Source organism: Macaca mulatta, chromosome 3 (assembly GCF_049350105.2).
Source record: "Macaca mulatta isolate MMU2019108-1 chromosome 3, T2T-MMU8v2.0, whole genome shotgun sequence".
Taxonomy (NCBI): Eukaryota; Metazoa; Chordata; class Mammalia; order Primates; family Cercopithecidae; genus Macaca; species Macaca mulatta.
Window position 1 is genome coordinate 51,669,945 of NC_133408.1, and position 18,458 is coordinate 51,688,402.

An 18,458-nucleotide genomic window follows, 5' to 3' on the forward strand; every position below is an offset into this window, starting at 1 on the left:
TGGGAGGATCGCTTGAGCCCCGGAGACAGAGGTTGCAGTGAGTCAAGATCATGTCACGGCACTCTAGCCTGGGTGACAGAATGAGACTCAATCTCAAAAAATAAAAACATAAATAATAAATAACAAATAAGGCCGGGCACGGTGGCTCAAGCCTGTAATCCCAGCACTTTGGGAGGCCGAGACGGGCGGATCACGAGGTCAGGAGATCGAGACCATCCTGGCTAACACGGTGAAACCTTGTCTCTACTAAAAAGTACAAAAAACTAGCCAGGCGAGGTGGCGGGCGCCTGTAGTCCCAGCTACTCGGGAGGCTGAGGCAGGAGAATGGCGTGAACCCGGGAGGCGGAGCTTGCAGTGAGCTGAGATCCGGCCACTGCACTCCAGCCTGGGCGACAGAGCGAGACTCCGTCTCAAAAAAAAAAAAAAAAAAAAAAAGAATAAATAACAAATAAAAGCATAAAAAAACATGAGGGAGCGGAGAAGGAGTTGAAAAACTATTGCTTACTTATCTCTCACACATTCTTCCTAAAAGAACTGTAGGCCGGATGCAGTGGCTCACGCCTTTCATCCCAGCACTTTGGGAGGCTGAGGTGGGCGGATCATGAGGTCAGGCATTTGAGACCAGCTTGACCAACATGATGAAACCCCGTCTCTACTAAAAATACAAAAATTAGCCAGGCGTGGTGGTGCACACCTGTAATCCCAGCTACTTGGGATGAGGCAGAAATTTAAAAATAGTAAGTACTGCATTTATTCACTCCAAGAAAAGTAAAAACTAAGTGGCAAGGCAAGGGTTAAAAGGGAAAAAAAAAAAACAAAAAAAAAACCACGTTTTCCTCTGCCTAGCAAGCTCACTTCAAGGACAGTTATAAGGCTGTCGGAATAGCCAAGGCCAAAGGAACAGGCTCCAGACAGCACCCCCTTCCAGACCAAGGTTGAAGGAAGAAAAGAGGAAGACAGATTATTTTACTGTTACTCCTTTCCCAGGCTTCTTAAGCATGATTATGTTTTACAAATGTCTGTATTTAGCGAGTTCTTGTTTTTCTTTCAACGCAGCTACAAGGTCACTAGCTATGCAAGGTCACAAGTTACGTGATGCTACAGATTACGTGACCTGTCAATGTATGATTAACTGCTTTTGTTTTGCTTCTGTAAGGCCACTTATAAAAACCCCGCTCTTTGTTTAACGCTCAATTTTTTGGATGTGAGTCCACAGAGCTGGTGCATACCTAAAATAAACAACAATCCTCCTGTACTCCGTATTGGTCCCTCCGTTCCTCAGTTTACCACAACAGGGAGGCTGAAGCAGGAGAATCCCTTGAACCCAGGAGGCGGAGGTTGCAGTGAGTCGAAATTGCGCCACCGCACTCCAGCCTGGGCAAGAGAGCAAGACTCCATCTCAAAAAACAAAAAACAAAACAAAACAAAAGAACTGTAGGCAAGTATGCTCAGTACCGTAGGTGGGAAGGAACATAAGGGAGGTTTCCAGGGGTCCAGGTAATGTTCTGTGTCCTGATTGAGATGCTGGTTAATGGGTTTATTCCTGCCTAAGAATTGTAGGCAGGGCCAGGTGTGATGGCTCTCACCTGTAATCCCAGGTCTTTGGGTCTGAGACTGAGGCGGGCAGATCACCTGAGGTCAGAAGTTCGAAACCAGTTTGGCCAACATGCTGAAACCCCGTGTCTACTAAAGACACAAAAATTAACTGGGCATGGTGGCAGGAGCCTGTAATCCCAGCTACTTGAGAGGCTGAGGCAGGACAATCACTTGAACTCGGGAGGGGGAGGTTGCAGTGAGCCAAGATTGCGCCACTATGCTCCAGCCTAGGCAACAGAGTCAGACTACTTCTAAAAAAAAAAATAATTGTAGGCAGGTATGCTCACTACCTGGGTAACCATGTAACCACATCATTTGTACATGCCTCAGCATCATGCATTACACTCATGTAACAAACTGCACATGCATCTCCTGAATCTAAAATAAAAGTTGAAATTTGTATTAGTCCACTTCCATACTGCTATGAAGAAATACCTGAGACTGGGCAATTTATCAAGAAAAAGACATTTAATGGGACTCACAGTTCTGCATGGCTGGGAGGCCTCACAATCATGGTGGAAGGCAAAGGAGGAGCAAAGGCATGTCTTACATGGCAGCAGACAGGAGAGTGTGTGCAGGGTAACTGCCCTTTATAAAACCATCAGATCTTGTGAGACTTATTCACTGAACAGCATGGGAAAAACCTGCCCCCATGATTCAATTACCTCCCATCGGGTCCCTCCCATGATACGTGGGGATCATGGGAGGTACAATTCAAGATGAGATTTGAGATTTGGGTGGGGACACAGCCAAACCATATCAAAATTATTTTTTAAAAGTAAAATAATTTTTAAAAATTGTATTTCAGGCCAGGCATGGTGGCTCACACCTGTAATCCAAGCACTTTGGGAGGCCAAAGTGGGCAGATCACCCCAGGGCAGGAGTTTGAGGCCAGCCTGACCAACATAGGGAAACCCCCTCTCTACCAAAAATACAAAAATTAGCCGGGCGTGGTGGCATGTGCCTCTAATCCCAGCTACTCAGGAGACTGAGGCAGGAGAATCACTTGAACCCAGGAGGTAGAGGTTGTGGTGAGCCGAGATCACGCCACTGCACTCCGGCCTGGGTGACAGAGCAAGATTCCATCTCAAAAAAAAAAAAAAAAAAAGTGATACAGGTTTAATAGGATTCTATCAGGAGAAAGAAAGAACTGGACTCACTGCAGCCTCCAACTCCTGGCCTCAAGTGATCCTTCCACCTCAGCCTCCCAAAGTGCTGAGATTACAGATGTGAGCCACTGAGCCCGACCTACAATTCTTCTAGAAAGGATTTGTGACAGATAAATAATCTCAGGTTTCTATGAATACATTTATTTTCGTTATTGAAGGATGATTAAGTTGGGTATAGAGTCTGTGGTCCAGCATTATTTCCCCATGGAATTTGTATGTTATTCTATTGTCTTCTGTTGTTACTGTTTCTGTCATCATCAGTCTTATGGGCAGGTAAACAGCATTTGTTTTCACTCTGGTAGCACTAAACATTTTTCTTTTTGTCTTTGTTCTGCTTTTTTTTTTTTTTCCAAGACACGGTCTCACTCTGTCACACAGGCTGGAGTGCAGCGGCACAATCCCAGCTCACTGCAACCTTCACCTCCCAGGTTCAAGCGATTCTTGTACTTCAGCCTATCAAGAAGCTAGGACTGTAGGTGTGTGCCACCACACCTGGCTAATTTTTGTATTTTCAGTAGAGGCGGGGTTGTTCTGTATTTTCATCATGATGGTTCTAAATATAGACAGGCTGGGCACAGTGGCTCATGACTGTAATCCCAGCATGTTGTGAGGCTGAGGCAGGAAGATCACTCCAGGTCAGGAGTTTGAGACCAGCCTAGGCAACAGGGTGAAACTTCACCTCTACGAAAAATCAGAAAATTAGCCTGGCATGTTGCGCGCCTGTAGTCCCAGCTACTTGGGAGGCTGAGGTGGGAGGATTGCTTGAGCCTGGTAAATCAAGGCTGCAGTGAGCCATGATCACGCCACTGCACTCAGCCTGACAAAGCAAGACCCTTCCTAAAAAAACAAAAAAAAAATTTAGCAACAATTTTAATTAATTATGAATAAGTAAAAATGAGATGTATTTTTTTTAGAAGGGGTGATCTTAAAAAAATTAAGCACATGAAGCCAGGTGTGGTGGCTCACACCTGTAATTTCAGAGCTTTGGGAAGCTGAGGCAGGAGAATTGCTTAAGGCCAGGAGTTCGAGACCAGCCCAGGCAAAATAGCAGGATCCTGCCTCCACAAAATGAAAACATTAGCTGGGTGTGGTGGTGTGCAGCTGTAATCCCAATGACTCAAGAGGCTGAGGCGGGAGAATTGCTTGAACCTGGGAGGTGGAGGTTGCAGTGAGCTGAGATCGCACCACTGCACTCCAGACTGGGCAACAGAGTGAGACCCTGTCTCAAAAAAGAAAAAAGAAAATCTATGAATCCATGTATGACCTGGAAGCTTCCCTCAAAATCCTTCCTTCAAGTTGTCCCACCTTTCCAGACAGAACTAATGTACACATTACATGTATTGATTGATGTTTCCCTATAACTTATGTCCCTGTAAAACGTATAAAATGTGTAAAATCAAGCTGTAACCAACCCACTTTGGGTACATGTTCTCAGAACCTCCTGGGATTGTGTCATGGGCCTTGGTCACTCATATTTGGCTCAGAATAAACCTCTTTATTTTTATTTTTATGTATTTATTTGAGACAGGATCTCACTCTGTCACCCAGGCTGGAGTGCAGTGGTGCCATCTCATCTCACTGCAACCTCTACCTCCAGAGTTCCAGCTATCCTTCCACCTCAGCCTCCGAGTAGCTGGGACTATAGGTATGTGCCACCATGCCTGGCTAATTTTTTTTCTGTAGAGACAAGGTCTCATTATGTTGCCCATGCTAGTCTCAAACTCTTGGATTCAAGTGATCCTCCCACCTTGGCCTCCCAAAGTATTGGGATTACAGCAGTGAGCCACCATGCCCAATTTCAGAGACAGAGATATATATACACACATCTGATATATCTATCTGAGAATAGATATATATATCTGGATGGAATCTTGTTCTGTTGCCCAGGCTGGAGTGCAGTGGTGTGATCTTGGCTCACTGTAACCTCTGCCTCCCAGGTTCAAGTGATTCTCTTGCCTCAGCCTCCCGAGTAGCTGGGATTACAGGCATGTGTCACGACGCCCGGCTAATTTTTTTATTTTTAGTAGAGACGAGATTTCACCATGTTGGCCAGGCTGGTCTCGAACTCCTGACCTCGTGATTTGCCTGCCTCCACTTCCCAAAGTGCTGGGATTACAGGCATGAGCCACCACCATGCCGGGCTAATTTCAGATTTTTTTAGATAACAGCCATATCATACCAATAAAACACCAACATTTCAGCACATTAAAACAGCATGAATAGTGAAAATTGGTATCACAATTATTATTCCCATTTTATAGACAAAGAACAGAGATTAAGCAACTTGCTGGAGGTCACACAGTAGCAGTAAGTGGCTTGGCTGGGATTTGAAGACAGGTAGTTTGAAATGCAAGCCCACAGGCTTCACCACTGCAACAAAGGCTTCTCGGAGAAAGTGTTATCTGAGTTGGGACTTTGAGAGCCACCCCAGGGCTCAAGGGAACTGGCGAAGCCTGGAATATCCACTCTGGGGAGGGGCTTAGGGAACAAATTATTATTATTTATTTATTTATTTTTGAGACAGTCTCGCTCTGTTGCCCAGGCTGGAGTGCAATGGCGTGATCTTGACTCACTGCAACCTCCACCTCCTGGGTTCAAGTGATTCTCCTGCCTCAGCCTCCCAAGTAGCTGGGATTACAGGCGCCTGCCACCACACCCGGCTAGTTTTTGTATTTTTAGTGGAGATGAGGTTTCACCATGTTGGCCAGGCTGGTCTTGAACTCCTGACCTCATGTGATCTGCCTGCCTCGGCCTCCCAAAATGTTGGGATTACAGGCATGAGCCATGGCACCTGGCCAGGGAACAAATTATTAATAGGACCAAAGCTCATGAGGATAATCTCAGGAGAGGCTGACATTTAACTGTGCCATGGAAGCAGTCACAATGTATACAGAACTTTCTGGGATTGGCCTCAATCCTCTGCATCCCAGGTGGAGGTGGGCTATATGCTGGAGACCAAAAGAAGGGGGAAGTCCCTATAGAGGGTCTAGGAGTGTGGCCCAAAAGACTGGCCCCAGCTGCTGGCTGGGGAGAAAGGAGGATTAAGCCAGGAAGGAGGGGATGACCTGTGATTGATCCCAGCGCTGAGAAAGCCCCAGCCTCCCTAGAAAGTCTACTTTTTAGTTTTTTAGATGGATTCTTGCTCTGTCACCCAGGCTGGAGTGCAGTGATGCGATCTCGGCTCACTGCCACCTCCATCTCCCAGAATCAAGCGATTCTCCTGCCTCAGCCTTCTGAGTAGCTGGGACTACAGTTGTACACCACCGAGCCTAGCTAATTTTTGTATTTTTATCAGAGATGGGGTTTTGCCATGTCACCCAGGCTGGTCTTAAACTCCTGGCCTCAAGTGTTCTACCAGCCTCATCCTCCCAAAGTGCTGGGATTACAGGCATGAGCCACCACGCACAGCCCTCCTTTTTTCAAAAAAAAAAAAAACAGAACTTTATTATGATGTTGTATTTTTTTTGAGATGGAGTCTTGCTCTGTCACTCAGGCTGGAGTGCAGTGGTGCAATCTCAGCTCACTGCAAGCTCCGCCTCCAGGGTTCATGCCATTCTCCTGCCTCAGCCTCCCCAGCAGCTGGGACAACAGGCGAACGCCACTACGCCTGGCTACTTTTTTTTTTATTTTTAGTAGAGACGGTGTTTCACTGTGTCAGCCAGGATGGTCTCCATCTCCTGACCTCGTGATCTGCTCGCCTCCGCCTCCCAAAGTGCTGGGATTGCAGGCATGAGCCACTGCGCCTGGCCTATTATGATGTTTTTTAATGGGATCTCATTCTGTGGCCCAAGCTGGAGTGCAGTGGTGTGATCATGGCTCACTATAGCCTCAACACCCTGGCTCAAGTGATTCTCCCACCTCAGTCTCTCCCTAGTAGCTGGGTCCACAGCCATGTGCAACCATACCTGACTAATTTTTATTTTTTGTAGAGGTGGAGTCTTACTATGTTGCCATCTCCTGGGGTCAAGCAACATTCCCGCCTTGGCTTCCCAAAATGCTGGAATTACAAGTGTGAGCCACCATGCCCCGATTTTTACTTTATTAATGACAAACTGCACCCCTTCTCCCACGTGTAAGGTCCTGTGCGACGTAAACCCCTTAACACGGCTCCTGTCCTTCAAGATCTCACCCTGAAGTGACTTTGGACTGGGACACTTTGGAAGTAAAAAAAACGTAAGGCCATTCAGGAATAAATATTAACGTTTCCCTTTTTTTTTCCCCCCCTGAGACAGAGTCTCGCTCTATCACCCAGGCTGGAGTACAGTGGCGCAATCTCGGCTCACTGCAAGCTTCGCCTCCCGGGTTCAAGTGATTCTCCTGCCTCAGCCTCCTGAGTAGCTGGGGTTACAGGCGCCCGCCACCACGCCCAGCTAATTTTTTGTATTTTTAGTAGAGATGGGGTTTCACTGTGTTAGCCAGGATGGTCCTCATCTCCTGACCTCGTGATCCACCCGCCTCGGCCTCCCAAAGTCCTGGGATTACAGGCATGAGCCACCGCGCCCGGCCTTTTTTTTTGAGACGGAGTTTCGCTCTTGTTGCCCAGGCTGGAATGCAATGGTGCAATCTCAGCTCACAGCAACCTCTACCTCGCAGTTTCACGTGATTCTCCTGCCTCAGCCTCCCAGGTAACTGGGATTACAGGCATGCACCACCACACCCAGCTAATTTTTCCACCCACCTCAGCCTCCCAAAGTGCTGGGATTATAGGAGTGAGCCACTGTGCCCAGCCCTTAATGTTTCCCTTTAGTCAAATGCAATTTGATGCATTTTAAGAATAGTGGAGTAGCCGGGTGCAGTGGCTCACACTTGTAATCCCAGCACTTTGGGAGGCTGAGGTGGGTGGATCACCTGAGGTCGGGAGTTTGAGTCTAGCCTGACCAACATGGTGAAACCCCGTCTCTCCTAAAAAAACAAAATTAGCCATGCATGGTGATCAGTGCCTGTAGTCCCAGCTACACGGGAGGCTGAGGCAGAAGAACTGCTTGAACCTGGGAGGCGGAGGTTGCAATGAGCCAAGATGGCACCACTGCACTCCAGCCTGGGCTGGAGTGAGACTCCATCTCAAAAGAAAAAAAAAAGTAAAAAAAGAGTGATGGAGTGGCCAGGCACGGTGGCTCACGCCTGTAATCCCAGCACTTTGGGAGGCCAAGGTGGGCAAATCACCTGAGGCCAGAAGTTCAAGACCAGACTGGGAAACACATCGAAACCCCATCTTTACCAAAAATACAAAAATTAGCCAGGCATGGTAACGCACACTTGTAATCCCACCTACGCAGTGGCTGAGGCAGGAAAATGGCTTGAATGCTGGAGGCAGAGGCTGCAGTGAGCTGAGATCACGCAGTCTAGCCTAGGCGACAGAACGAGACCTTGTCTCAAAAAAATAAAATAAAATAAAAATGAGTAATGGAGTGGCTGGGTGCATGGTTCCCATCTGTAATCCTGTAATCCCACTACTTTGGGAGGCCAAGGAGGGAGAATAACTTGAAGTCAGGAGTTCAAGACCAGCCTGGGCAACATGGCAAGACCCATCTCTACCAACAAAAAGAAAAAGTAAGTCAAATAAGAGTAATAGAGTAATGGGGACAGGAGTATGGAGCAGGGGTCCAAGTTTAAACTGTGCAAGGAGAAGAAATCATTGGAGCCATGTGCTTAGGTCAAAGCTACGTGACTTTGGGCAAGTCTCTCTCTGGGCGATTCCACAGCTGTTAAACAGGTTTGGAAATAATTATCTACAGGTAAAGCACGCATAATGGTGCCAGACACCTTGGCAGGTCCCCAATATATATTGTGTGCCAGGAATTTTACAAATATTTACTAATTTAAATCTTTACAACACTGAAGAGGTGGTTGACATTATCCCTTTATATAGATGAGAAAACGGACATGTTAAAGCAGTTAAGCAACATCCTTGAGGTCACTCAGCCAGTAAGAGGTTCACTGAGCCTAGGTTCAATCTAGGTCTATCAGGCAGCAAAGTGTTTTATTACTTGGGAAGCAAAAGGCACAGAAAAATGAATAAGTGAGTTCAACACCATTAATTCATGAATTGATAGTGCTCTGTCAATCTTAATATTGCTATGAAGGGGAAGATACTCAAATATAAAAGTTGGCAGGGCACAGTGGCTCATGCTTGTAATCCCAGCGCTTTAGGAGGCAGAGGCAGGAGGACTACTTCAAAGCCAGCAGATCGAGACAAACCTGGGCAACATAGTGAGACTCTGTCTCTACAAATAAATGTTTTACAAAGCAAGTTAGAGCCGGGAACAGTGGCTCATGCCTGCAATCCCAGCACTTTGGGAGGTCAAGGCGGGTGGATCACTTGAGGTCAAGAGTTCAAGATCAGCCTGGGCAACATGATGAAACCCTGACTCTACTAAAAATACAAAAATTAGGCCAGGCGCGGTGGCTCAAGCCGGTAATCCCAGCACTTTGGGAGGCCGAGACGGGCGGATCACGAGGTCAGGGGATAGAGACCATCCTGGCTAACACGGTGAAACCCCGTCTCTACTAAAAAATACAAAAAAAAACTAGCCGGGCGAGGTGGCGGGCGCCTGTAGTCCCAGCTACTCGGGAGGCTGAGGCAGGAGAATGGCGTGAACCCGGGAGGCAGAGCTTGAAGTGAGCCGAGATCCGGCCACTGCACTCCAGCCTGGGCGACAGAGCAAGACTCCGTCTCAAAAAAAACAAAACAAACAAAAAAAATTAGCCAGGTGTGGTGGTGCACGTGTGCAATCCCAGTTACTCGGGAGGCAGAGGCGGGAGAATCGCTCGAACGCAGGAGGTGGAGGTTGCAGTGAGCCGAGATTGCATCACTGCACTCCAACCTGAGACTTCATCTCAAAAAAAAAGGAAATTAGGCGGGGTACTGCCCGCCTATAGTTCTAGCTACTCCAGAGGCCAAGGCGGGAGGATGGCATGAGCCCAAGAGGTCAAGGCTGCGGTGAGCTGCCATTGTTCCACAGCAGTCCAACCTGGGCGACAGAGCTAGACCCTGTCTCAACAACGAACAAATAAATAAATAATAAAAAGTAATGGTTAAGCGTAAGATACCTAGGTACACATTACAAGACAATTCTATGAGGTTCTTTTAAAGTGTGCCTAGATAATTAAGGTTTGTCAACATTGTGGCACCCACAATTACCACCATCTCACTCACAAACCTGGAAATTTACCCGTGTAATTAATTCCCACTGCACAACCATGTTTTGTTATTGCCAGATGATGGAATCCACATCAGTATCCGATTCTTTTTCCAAGGCAACGACTTCCGCAAAAAACCGAGATGTGCAGTCTCTCTTGCTAAGCCACCGACCACCTATACTCTCTCCTCTCAAAACCCCCTAATACCCAGTCAGCTAGTAAGCCCTGAAAGGCAGGATTCGAGTCTGCATCCCACCGCCTCGCACCCCCTTCCGAGGCATCCTCATCGTGTGGCCAGCTCCTGCCTGGAGAAGGAGGCGGCCTTTACTTGGGTGTCATCCGGGGACCACTTGCGGGTCCAAGCGTGACAGGCCTCCGCGGTCCCTGCCAGGTCTGGAGGCCGAGAGGCAGGGTTCCAGGCGAACCGGAGAGGGAGTTCCCCGCCGGCTCTCCCGGAAGGCCAGCGCGCACGGGCGGGGCGCGGCGGGGATAGGAGGCAGCCGCGGGTGCAGCCTCAGGGCCAGCACATAATGGGCAGCGGCGGCGGGGCAGGCGTCCAGCTGGGGCGCCGCCGCACCACGTGGGCCGCAGAGCGCACGGCGCAAGCAGCTGCCCGTGGGCCCAGGGCCTGGCGCGGCGCGGCAAGCGTCCGTGCGTGCGCGCGCGCGCGCGCGTGCATGCGTCCTAGGGATTTGCGATCAGGCGGCGCGGCGGACAGCCCCGGCGGCGGGGCGGGGGGAGTTATATTGCGGGGTCCTTCCTCGCTCACCCTGGTTCCTCTCGGAGCGGAGACGGCAAATGGCGGACTTCGATACCTACGACGATCGGGCCTACAGCAGCTTCGGCGGCGGCAGAGGGTGAGGCGAACGTGCGCGGGCCCCGGCGGGGGCTGCGGGACCGGCGGAGTCGGGGCCGTCAAGGTGGCGGTAGTCCTGCGCTCAGCCGGGGCGGCGGGAGGCGGGGGCCTGCCCGGGGGCCCGCGGAGGCCTAGGAGCGGTGCCTGGAGGGCCGGGGCCTGGAAATGGCGCGCTCGGAGACGGGGCGGCGGCGGCTGGGTGCTCGGGGTCTTGCGCGCGGGGCGGATCCCTTCCACTGCTTCCCGCCAACGACAACGTGTCGGTTTTTGCCCTGCCTCGGCCGCGGCGGCTCCCAGTGCCCGGAGACTAGCGCCGCTTCAAGCCCCATCCCCCCTACGGCAGGACCGGCGCGGGGCTGAGCTGCGGCGCCGGGGTGCGGGCCACACGGCCTGTCCCGCTCCGGTCCTGGCCCCTTTCGCGGCCCTCCGTTGTCTGCCCGCTCTGCAGGCCCCTGGCCCCTTCGCCATGAGGCCCGCCGACTGGGGAAGGTCGGAAGCCAAGAGGAGCAATTCCCTTCCCCTTACGTGTGAGGCAGGGATTTGGCGGCTCTGGCCCGGGGATAGTACGACTCCCTGCGGGCGGGGGGAGACCATGGAAACAAATCCATCGTAGCTTCTTTGTGTTAATCTGTCTTGGGTCACAGTGCCTTGACAGGTGCTACGTGCTTTTTGGCACAATTTTATTTCTCCCTGGTTTCTCGCTCTGACCTGGAGAAGAAACCGCATTTAGTCTCGTCCTGATCGTTGTCAAATGCGGACAACTATGTATATTTGAAACACCTTGCTTAAAAGAAACATCTTTGAATAGACAGCTCTTGGTGTTTAATTCCAGGAATCTGCACTTCAAGAAAAAAATACAAGTTGCCTCGTTAGAATATAGGCTATGAACATCTTGCTATTTGTCAAGGACACACTTGGGCTTTGTGTTTTCTTGCAGAAAGGATTACTTTCCCAGGATAACACCACAATAGTACACACTGAGGTGTTCGGTCTCTTGGGGTGCAGTCCAGAAGTATCTTTGTTTGTTGAAGAATGGTCGCTTTTAATACCTTGGTTTGGGAACGGCTCAAACAAAAGCTTGTTTCAGTGCAGGAGTGTAGCTAATATTCATGATACTGTAATGTGGAAGTGTGTTGGGGTAGGTGGAGCTATTGTCATTCCAAAGAACATTTTATTTGCTAATAAAAAAAGAAATAAATGTTGGATGACATGAAATTATCGCCTTTGGGGTAGGTTTCTAGACATCAAATTTGTTCTCAAGTCACTTCGAAATTTAATAACTAGGGTTTTTTTTTTTTCTAGTTCCAAAAAACGTTCACAACAGTACCCAGAAACATTCTTAAACAGTGCGATCAATTTAAATTTTAGTTGCATTGGAACTACAATAAGGTGGCCTTGTTAAACTGAGTGTGGGGATTTAAAAAAAAATTATTCCTTCAGACACATTTGCCAGTTCTTCTGGTGTCAAATTTTAACATTTGGGGAGTACCTGGAACAATCAAAAGTAAATTTCTGTTAAGATGCTATTAATTTCAAATATCCACAGGCAAATGAAAATATTAGCCATTTGTCCCAGGTATACTCCAAAAACTGATAGGAGAGTCTTCTAGGTAGCATCATTTAAACTTCCTAATAGAAAGTCTCTTTACTGTTAAGCATCTTCTATGTCTGACTACTTGGAATTTTCTATTTGGCTTCATATTCATGTAAAAGTACGTAAAATTTTGCTACTTTTAAAAGTAGTTTTAAAAACCTGTTGGTGAATTTATGTATTCATTTATACATATGTTTTTTGTGGTTTTTTGTTGTTGTTGTTGTTTTCTTTTTGAAGATGGAGTTTCGCTCTTGTTGCCCAAACTGGAGTGCAATGGTGCGATCTTGGATCACTGCAACCTCTGCCTCCTGAGTTCAAGCGATTCTCCTGCCTCAGCCTCCCAAAGTGCTGGGATTACCGGCGTGAGCCACCTCGCCCGGCCTCAGCTATTATAATTTTGTCCACATGAACAGATGTCACTGCTTTACAGTGCTTAAGCATCATAGAAGATTGCCACCTATGGAAAGCAATTTTAATACTGCTTTGTTTGGTACTTGTGTAGGCACCTTCTCCCTTGTCTAAAATGCCTCAGACAGGCTAATATATCTCACCCCTAAATCACTTGGGTCACAGGTGAAAGAAATGGTAGGCCTGAAATCTAAAAACAGTTACAATCTTAAAACATAGTTTGGTAATTATACATCCTTGTGAGTTTATTTTGTAGTTGTGTTTAATAACCAGTGCAGTTGTCAGGAAACAGTATTGAACCACTGCTTTTTTCCACCGAGCCTATAAAGGCATGTCCCCAGCAGCCAGGGAGAGAATCAGGGATTGCATTGTTCAGCAAGCAAATCAAAACAGAATTCCAAATGATCAAGAGTTGATTGTACCAGATCTTGAATGGACTTTGTTTTGCAGTTTGCTAGATTATCTTTGTGAGGTTCCAGTTTCTCATTTGCCATTGGCAGTAAAGTGCAGAGTAATACTGATTTTACATTTCTAATTGCAACAAAGCTATGGGTACTTAGTGGAAAACCACCAATCCTGAGAATTAGGGTGGAACTTGGAGGTGGCAAGAATTGAGGTGGCTGAAATAGTGCCATCTAAAAACTGACAAAACTCCAAATTTATTCTTTATCAAGATTCAGTTAGGGAGTTAAAAATTCTTTTTTAAATAGAGATGGGTTTCACGATGTTGCCCAGGCTGGTTTTGAACTCCTGGACTCAAGCGATCCTCCCGCCTCCGTCTCCTAAAGTGTTGGGATTACAGGCATGAGCTACCACGCCCAGCCTAGGAGTTTAGAATTCTAACCTTTGAATCTTTAAGCTTAGCATCTCTGTCTAAATTTCTGAGCATATTTTTATCCAAATTTTTTATGGTGGCAAACTACACATAAAATGTGTCACTTTACCCATTTTTCAGTATACATTTCAGGGGTATTGAGTGTATTCGTAATGTACAAATCATCACCACTGTCCAGCTCCTTAACTCTTCAGCTTGTAAAACTAAAACCCTGTCCCCTTTGAATAGTAATTCCCTATTGCCCCCCTTCCCTGAGGTCCCTGGCAACCACCATTCTACTTCCTGTCTCTAAGCATATTTTAAGACTTACATATAAAGGAAGGAAAACAGTGTATAAAAACTACAGCTAGCTTTCACTGATGCTAGGGCCTGTAAAGCTGTTGAAAAGCTTATTTTAAAATGCTGTTTACCTGTCAAATGTCAAGTCGTTTGGGTTTGTTATCCTTCTTTCTTCACTCCACGTGTTCCACTGCTTAATTCCAAACCACTATCCTCTATGAAAAGTGTTACTAGAAATACTTGGATTTGCTAAGAGGTCTCTGCTAAGAGGTTGATGCAAAAGTCCTGGCTTTGGAATAAGGCAGACCAGAGTTTTATCAGTTCAGCCATGTGTTAGTTGTGTGATCCGAAGTAAGTTCCTTCACCTCTCTGAGCCTCATTTTCCCCACGTATGAGTTAGAAACATTTATCTATCTACCTACCTACCTACCTATCTATCTATCTATCTATCTATCTATCTATCTATCTATCTATCTAATCTATCTATCTATCCTCTCCCTCTGTCACCCAGGCTGGAGTGCAGTGGCAAGCATAGCTCAGTGCAGCCTTGACCTTCTAGGCTCAAGCCATCCTCCCACCTCAGCCTCCCAACTAGCTGGGACTGCAGGGTGCACCACCACACCCGGCTGATTTTTGTGTTTTTTTTTGTAGAAACTGTCCTTATGTTGCCCAGGGTAGTCTCAAGCCCCTAGGCTCAAGGGATCCTCCTGCCTCAGCCTCCCAATGTGCTGGGATTACAGGTGAGCCCCAGTACCCAGCCTACAATTTATATTTCTTCTTCTTCTTCTTCTTTTTTTTTTTTTTTTTTTTTGGAGACGGTGTCTCGCTCGTCGCCCTGGCTGGAGTGCAGTGGCACGATCTCAGCTCACTGCAAGCTCCGCCTCCCGGGTTCACGCCATTCTCCTGCCTCAGCCTCCCGAGTAGCTGGGACTACAGGCGCCCGCTACCACACCCAGCCAATTTTTTTGTGTGTTTTAGTAGAGACGAGGTTTCACCGTGTTAGCCAGGATGGTCTCGATCTCCTGACCTCGTGATCCGACCGTCTCGGCCTCCCAAAGTGCTGGGATTACTGGCGTGAGCCACCGCGCCCGGCCACAATTTATATTTCTATTAGAAATTAAGCTTAGTGGCTGGGTGCAGTGGTTCACGCCTGTTATCCCAGCACTTTGGAAGACCAAAGCAGGTGGACCACTTGTGGCTAGGAGTTCAAGACCACCCTGGCCAACGTGGCAAAACCCCATCTCTACTAAAAATACAAAAGGTAACGGGTGTGGCGGCGCATACCTGTAATCTTAGCTACTTGGGAGGCGGAGGCAGGAGAATGGCTTGAACCAGGAAGGTGGAGGTTGCAGTGAGCTGAGATCATGTCACTGCACTCCTCCAACCTGAGCGACAGAGTGAGACCGTCTCCAAAAAAAAAAAAAACAAAAAGAAAGAAAAGAAATTAAGCTTAGTGTTCTGGAAAGACTTCACAATTTTAAGGAGTCTCCCTGGAAGCTTAGAACATACAAAGCAGACTCTGAATGTCTGTCCAGGATCACACTCTGGTTTCCAGCTTCCCCTAGAAGGTTCAGGAGAGTATTTGCCGCCTGGTTGCTTTCGCATCATGTGTAGCTGATTAGACCTGCACACTCGGGCACAAAATGAGTGTGATTGCGTGATTTTGATAGAACCTAGTGACAGCTGTGTGTGCGTCTAAGATTTCTTTTGTGTAAGTTGTGTAAGTTGAATGTTCTTCGAAGTTTCCCCGTGTCATGTTTTATGTGATTTTCCGTCTTGATCAGGACCTTCTGAAGGTGCTCAAGTGTGTGACTGCTCCATGGTTGACAAGCCTCTGGTTAAGTATGGCCCTCCAGGACAGGGCTAGGGGGGCCGTCACCTCCCTTTGTTCTCCACACTCTTCCCCTGTCTTTCATGTGTACTCACATTTTTGGAGCCTTCTAAATGTCTGGCTTAATAGGGTACAACTGGTTTGTTGTACCTGCATCTGTCTCCACTCTTGGAATGTGTTACTTTGGTTGACTTTTTTGGAGCAGCCCAATCTTTGCACAGATTAAGTAGTTGGAAATGGGAGGAATAATCAGATAATTCTGGATATTCATATTTGATTCTATACCATAACTCAGTAAGCAGTAGTTTCTGTGAAGGTTAGTTGCAATGTGGAACCTGAAACCTTACCAGTAAACTCTTAATACTTTTACATTAAAATTCATCATTTGACCAGGCATGGTGGCTCACTCCTATAACCCCAGGGCTTTGGGAGGCTGAGGTGGGCTGAGCACCTGAGGTCAGGAGTCTGAGACCAGCCTGGCCAACATGACAAAATCCCATCTCTACTAAAAACACAAAAATTAGCTGGGCGTGGTGGTGGGCCCCTGTAGTCGCAGCTATTTGGGAGGCTGAAGTGATAGAATCAGAATCGCTTGAACCTGGGAGGTGGAGTTTGCAGTGAGCCCAGATTGCACCACTGCATTCCAGCCTGGGCAACAGGATGAGACCCTGTATCAAAAAAAAAAAAAAAAAAAAAAAAAAGTCACTTTATTTTGTACTGTGTCTAACTGGATCCTTTACCAGTGCATACATTTGTAATGTGTTGGTGATTTGGAAAAGTCCTGTTTACTGAGCCAGGCAGAACCATGCAGATCTTCCAAATGTTGATAGCATTTTGTTATACAGTATCAAAGTCACATTCACCATAGATGTTAGAAAAGTCTGTGAGTATTGAAAGGCTGTCAGGCTTATGTTGATGGATACAGGTTTTCTGAAACTCTTGCTTGAAAGCTTAACTTCTACCATTGGCAACAAATACTGTTACTTTGGCCAGGCACATGTCTGTAATCCCAGTACTTTGGAAGGTCATGGCAGGAGGACACTCTAGCCCAGTCTGGACAAGGTCTTTTCAAAAATAAAATTAGCTGGGTGTGGTGGAGTATGCCTATAGTCCCACCTACTTGGGAGGCTGAGGCTGGAGGATCACTTGAGTCCTGGAGGTTGAGGCTGCAGTGAGCAGTGATTGCACCACTGCACTCAAGTCTGGGCAACAAAGCAAGACCCTGTCGCAAAACAAACGAACAAACCCAAATACTGTTGTTTTACTTCAGGGAACAGAGTAACTTCGTTTTTAAAAAACTAATACCCATGTCTGAATAACCATAGTTTGTTGTCGCTCCCTTCAGGTGAAAAATGCTGTTCTATAGAAAGAACAGCTAGTTCAGCTTGTAGCTCAAGCGCTGTTCCTGGAGCAGCCATCGTGCTTGTGTATGCAGCAGAAGTGCTTTGCGTGTTTCATAACATAGGGTATTAAAAAGTGGGTCATGATTCATTTTTACTGCTTTACCAAGGATATTCCTAATTGAAGCTGTGATTTTTCTTCCTGTTTTAAATACTTCAAGTGCATGGTGCAAAAGCATGAGTAATGCAGTTTGGTGCCCCTGCCTTGGTTTGTATTAATGCAAAGACCTGTTGTGAGATCAGTATAGGTGTTTGCTTTATAAATGTGGAATATTGTGAACCATTCTAGGAACCATATTTTAAGGCATCAGCACACTGGAGCCTATGAAGAAGCAGGTAATAGTCAGGATGGCCAGGCTCTGAAACTTCATCTTAGCAGGAAGGGCTGCGCAGCTTCAGTGTTGAGGACCTTTGAAAGAAGCCTTAGCAGCAGTGATACAGCAGCTCTTAAGTCTCTCGGACTGCTGAATGGAAGAAAGGTGTGGCCCTCGAGGCCAGAATAGGACCAAAGGATTACATCTTGGCCTTCTTCAGAGACTGCACACATGTAAAGAACTGTTGCTTGAGCTAAATAATTGTTTTTTAATAGAGACAGGGTCTCGCTGTGTTGTCCAGGCTGGTCTCAAGCTCCTGGGCTCAAGCAATCCTGCCTCGGCCTCCCAAAGTACTGAGATTACAGATGTGAGCCACTGTGCCCATCCCTAAATACTTTTTTGTTAATGGAAGAATATCAGTGGGTCTAGACTGGGCTGGAATTTTCTAGTCCTTCACTTTTCTAACATTTAAAAGTTAACGTTGGCCGGGCGCGGTGGCTCAAGCCTTAATCCCAGCACTTCGGGAGGCCGAGACGGGCGGATCACGAGGTCAGGAGATCGAGACCATGCTGGCTAACACAGTGAAACCCCGTCTCTACTAAAAAATACAAAAAAAAACTAGCCGGGCGAGGTGGCGGGCGCCTGTAGTCCCAGCTACTTGGGAGGCTGAGGCAGGAGAATGGCGTGTACCCGGGAGGCGGAGCTTGCAGTGAGCTGAGATCCGGCCACTGCACTCCAGCCTGGGCGACAGAGCATGACTCCGTCTCAAAAAAAAAAAAAAAAAAAAGTTAACGTTTTAATATGTAAACAAAGGTAGAGACTAGTATTTGGAACTCTAATGTAGCCATTATTTAGTTTTTTTTTCTCTCTTTTTTTTTTTTTTTTTTTTGAGACAGTCTCACTCTGTCACCCAGGCTGGAGTGCAGTGGCGCAATCTTGGCTCGCTGCAAGCTCTGCCTCCCAGGTTCATGCCATTCTTCTGCCTCAGCCTCCCAAGTAGCCAGGACTACAGGCGTCCGCCACCACGCCCGGCTAA

General features: G+C 47.3%; 1 protein-coding gene and 4 long non-coding RNA genes across 6 annotated transcripts in view; 3 read left to right on the forward strand and 2 right to left on the reverse strand.

Moving 5' to 3' along the window:
* LOC144339802 (uncharacterized) overlaps nucleotides 1-10,762 on the reverse strand; it is a 24,465-nt gene extending 13,703 nt beyond the window's left edge. Inside the window, exon 1 of the long non-coding RNA XR_013415178.1 lies at nucleotides 9,540-10,762. This is a non-coding gene — a long non-coding RNA (uncharacterized LOC144339802). The remainder of the gene's footprint in view (nucleotides 1-9,539) is intronic.
* The window catches only part of EIF4H (eukaryotic translation initiation factor 4H), a 26,518-nt gene continuing 18,735 nt past the window's right edge, over nucleotides 10,676-18,458 (forward strand). Inside the window, exon 1 of one of the 2 annotated variants that reach the window (XM_015133336.3) lies at nucleotides 10,676-10,762. In XM_015133336.3, coding sequence (XP_014988822.1) covers nucleotides 10,704-10,762 — 59 coding nt within the window. In that variant the 5' untranslated portion in view covers nucleotides 10,676-10,703. 2 annotated transcript variants of the gene reach the window in all.
* LOC144339771 (uncharacterized) lies at nucleotides 11,397-15,324 on the reverse strand. The gene is made up of 2 exons (XR_013415146.1): nucleotides 15,210-15,324; nucleotides 11,397-14,432 (listed from the first exon to the last, which is right to left on the reverse strand). It is a non-coding gene; the product is annotated as an uncharacterized LOC144339771 (long non-coding RNA).
* LOC144339755 (uncharacterized) overlaps nucleotides 14,462-18,458 on the forward strand; it is a 5,751-nt gene continuing 1,754 nt past the window's right edge. The window contains exon 1 of the long non-coding RNA XR_013415130.1: nucleotides 14,462-14,551. This is a non-coding gene — a long non-coding RNA (uncharacterized LOC144339755). The remainder of the gene's footprint in view (nucleotides 14,552-18,458) is intronic.
* On the forward strand, nucleotides 14,634-16,085 carry LOC144339772 (uncharacterized). The gene is made up of 2 exons (XR_013415147.1): nucleotides 14,634-14,765; nucleotides 15,018-16,085. It is a non-coding gene; the product is annotated as an uncharacterized LOC144339772 (long non-coding RNA).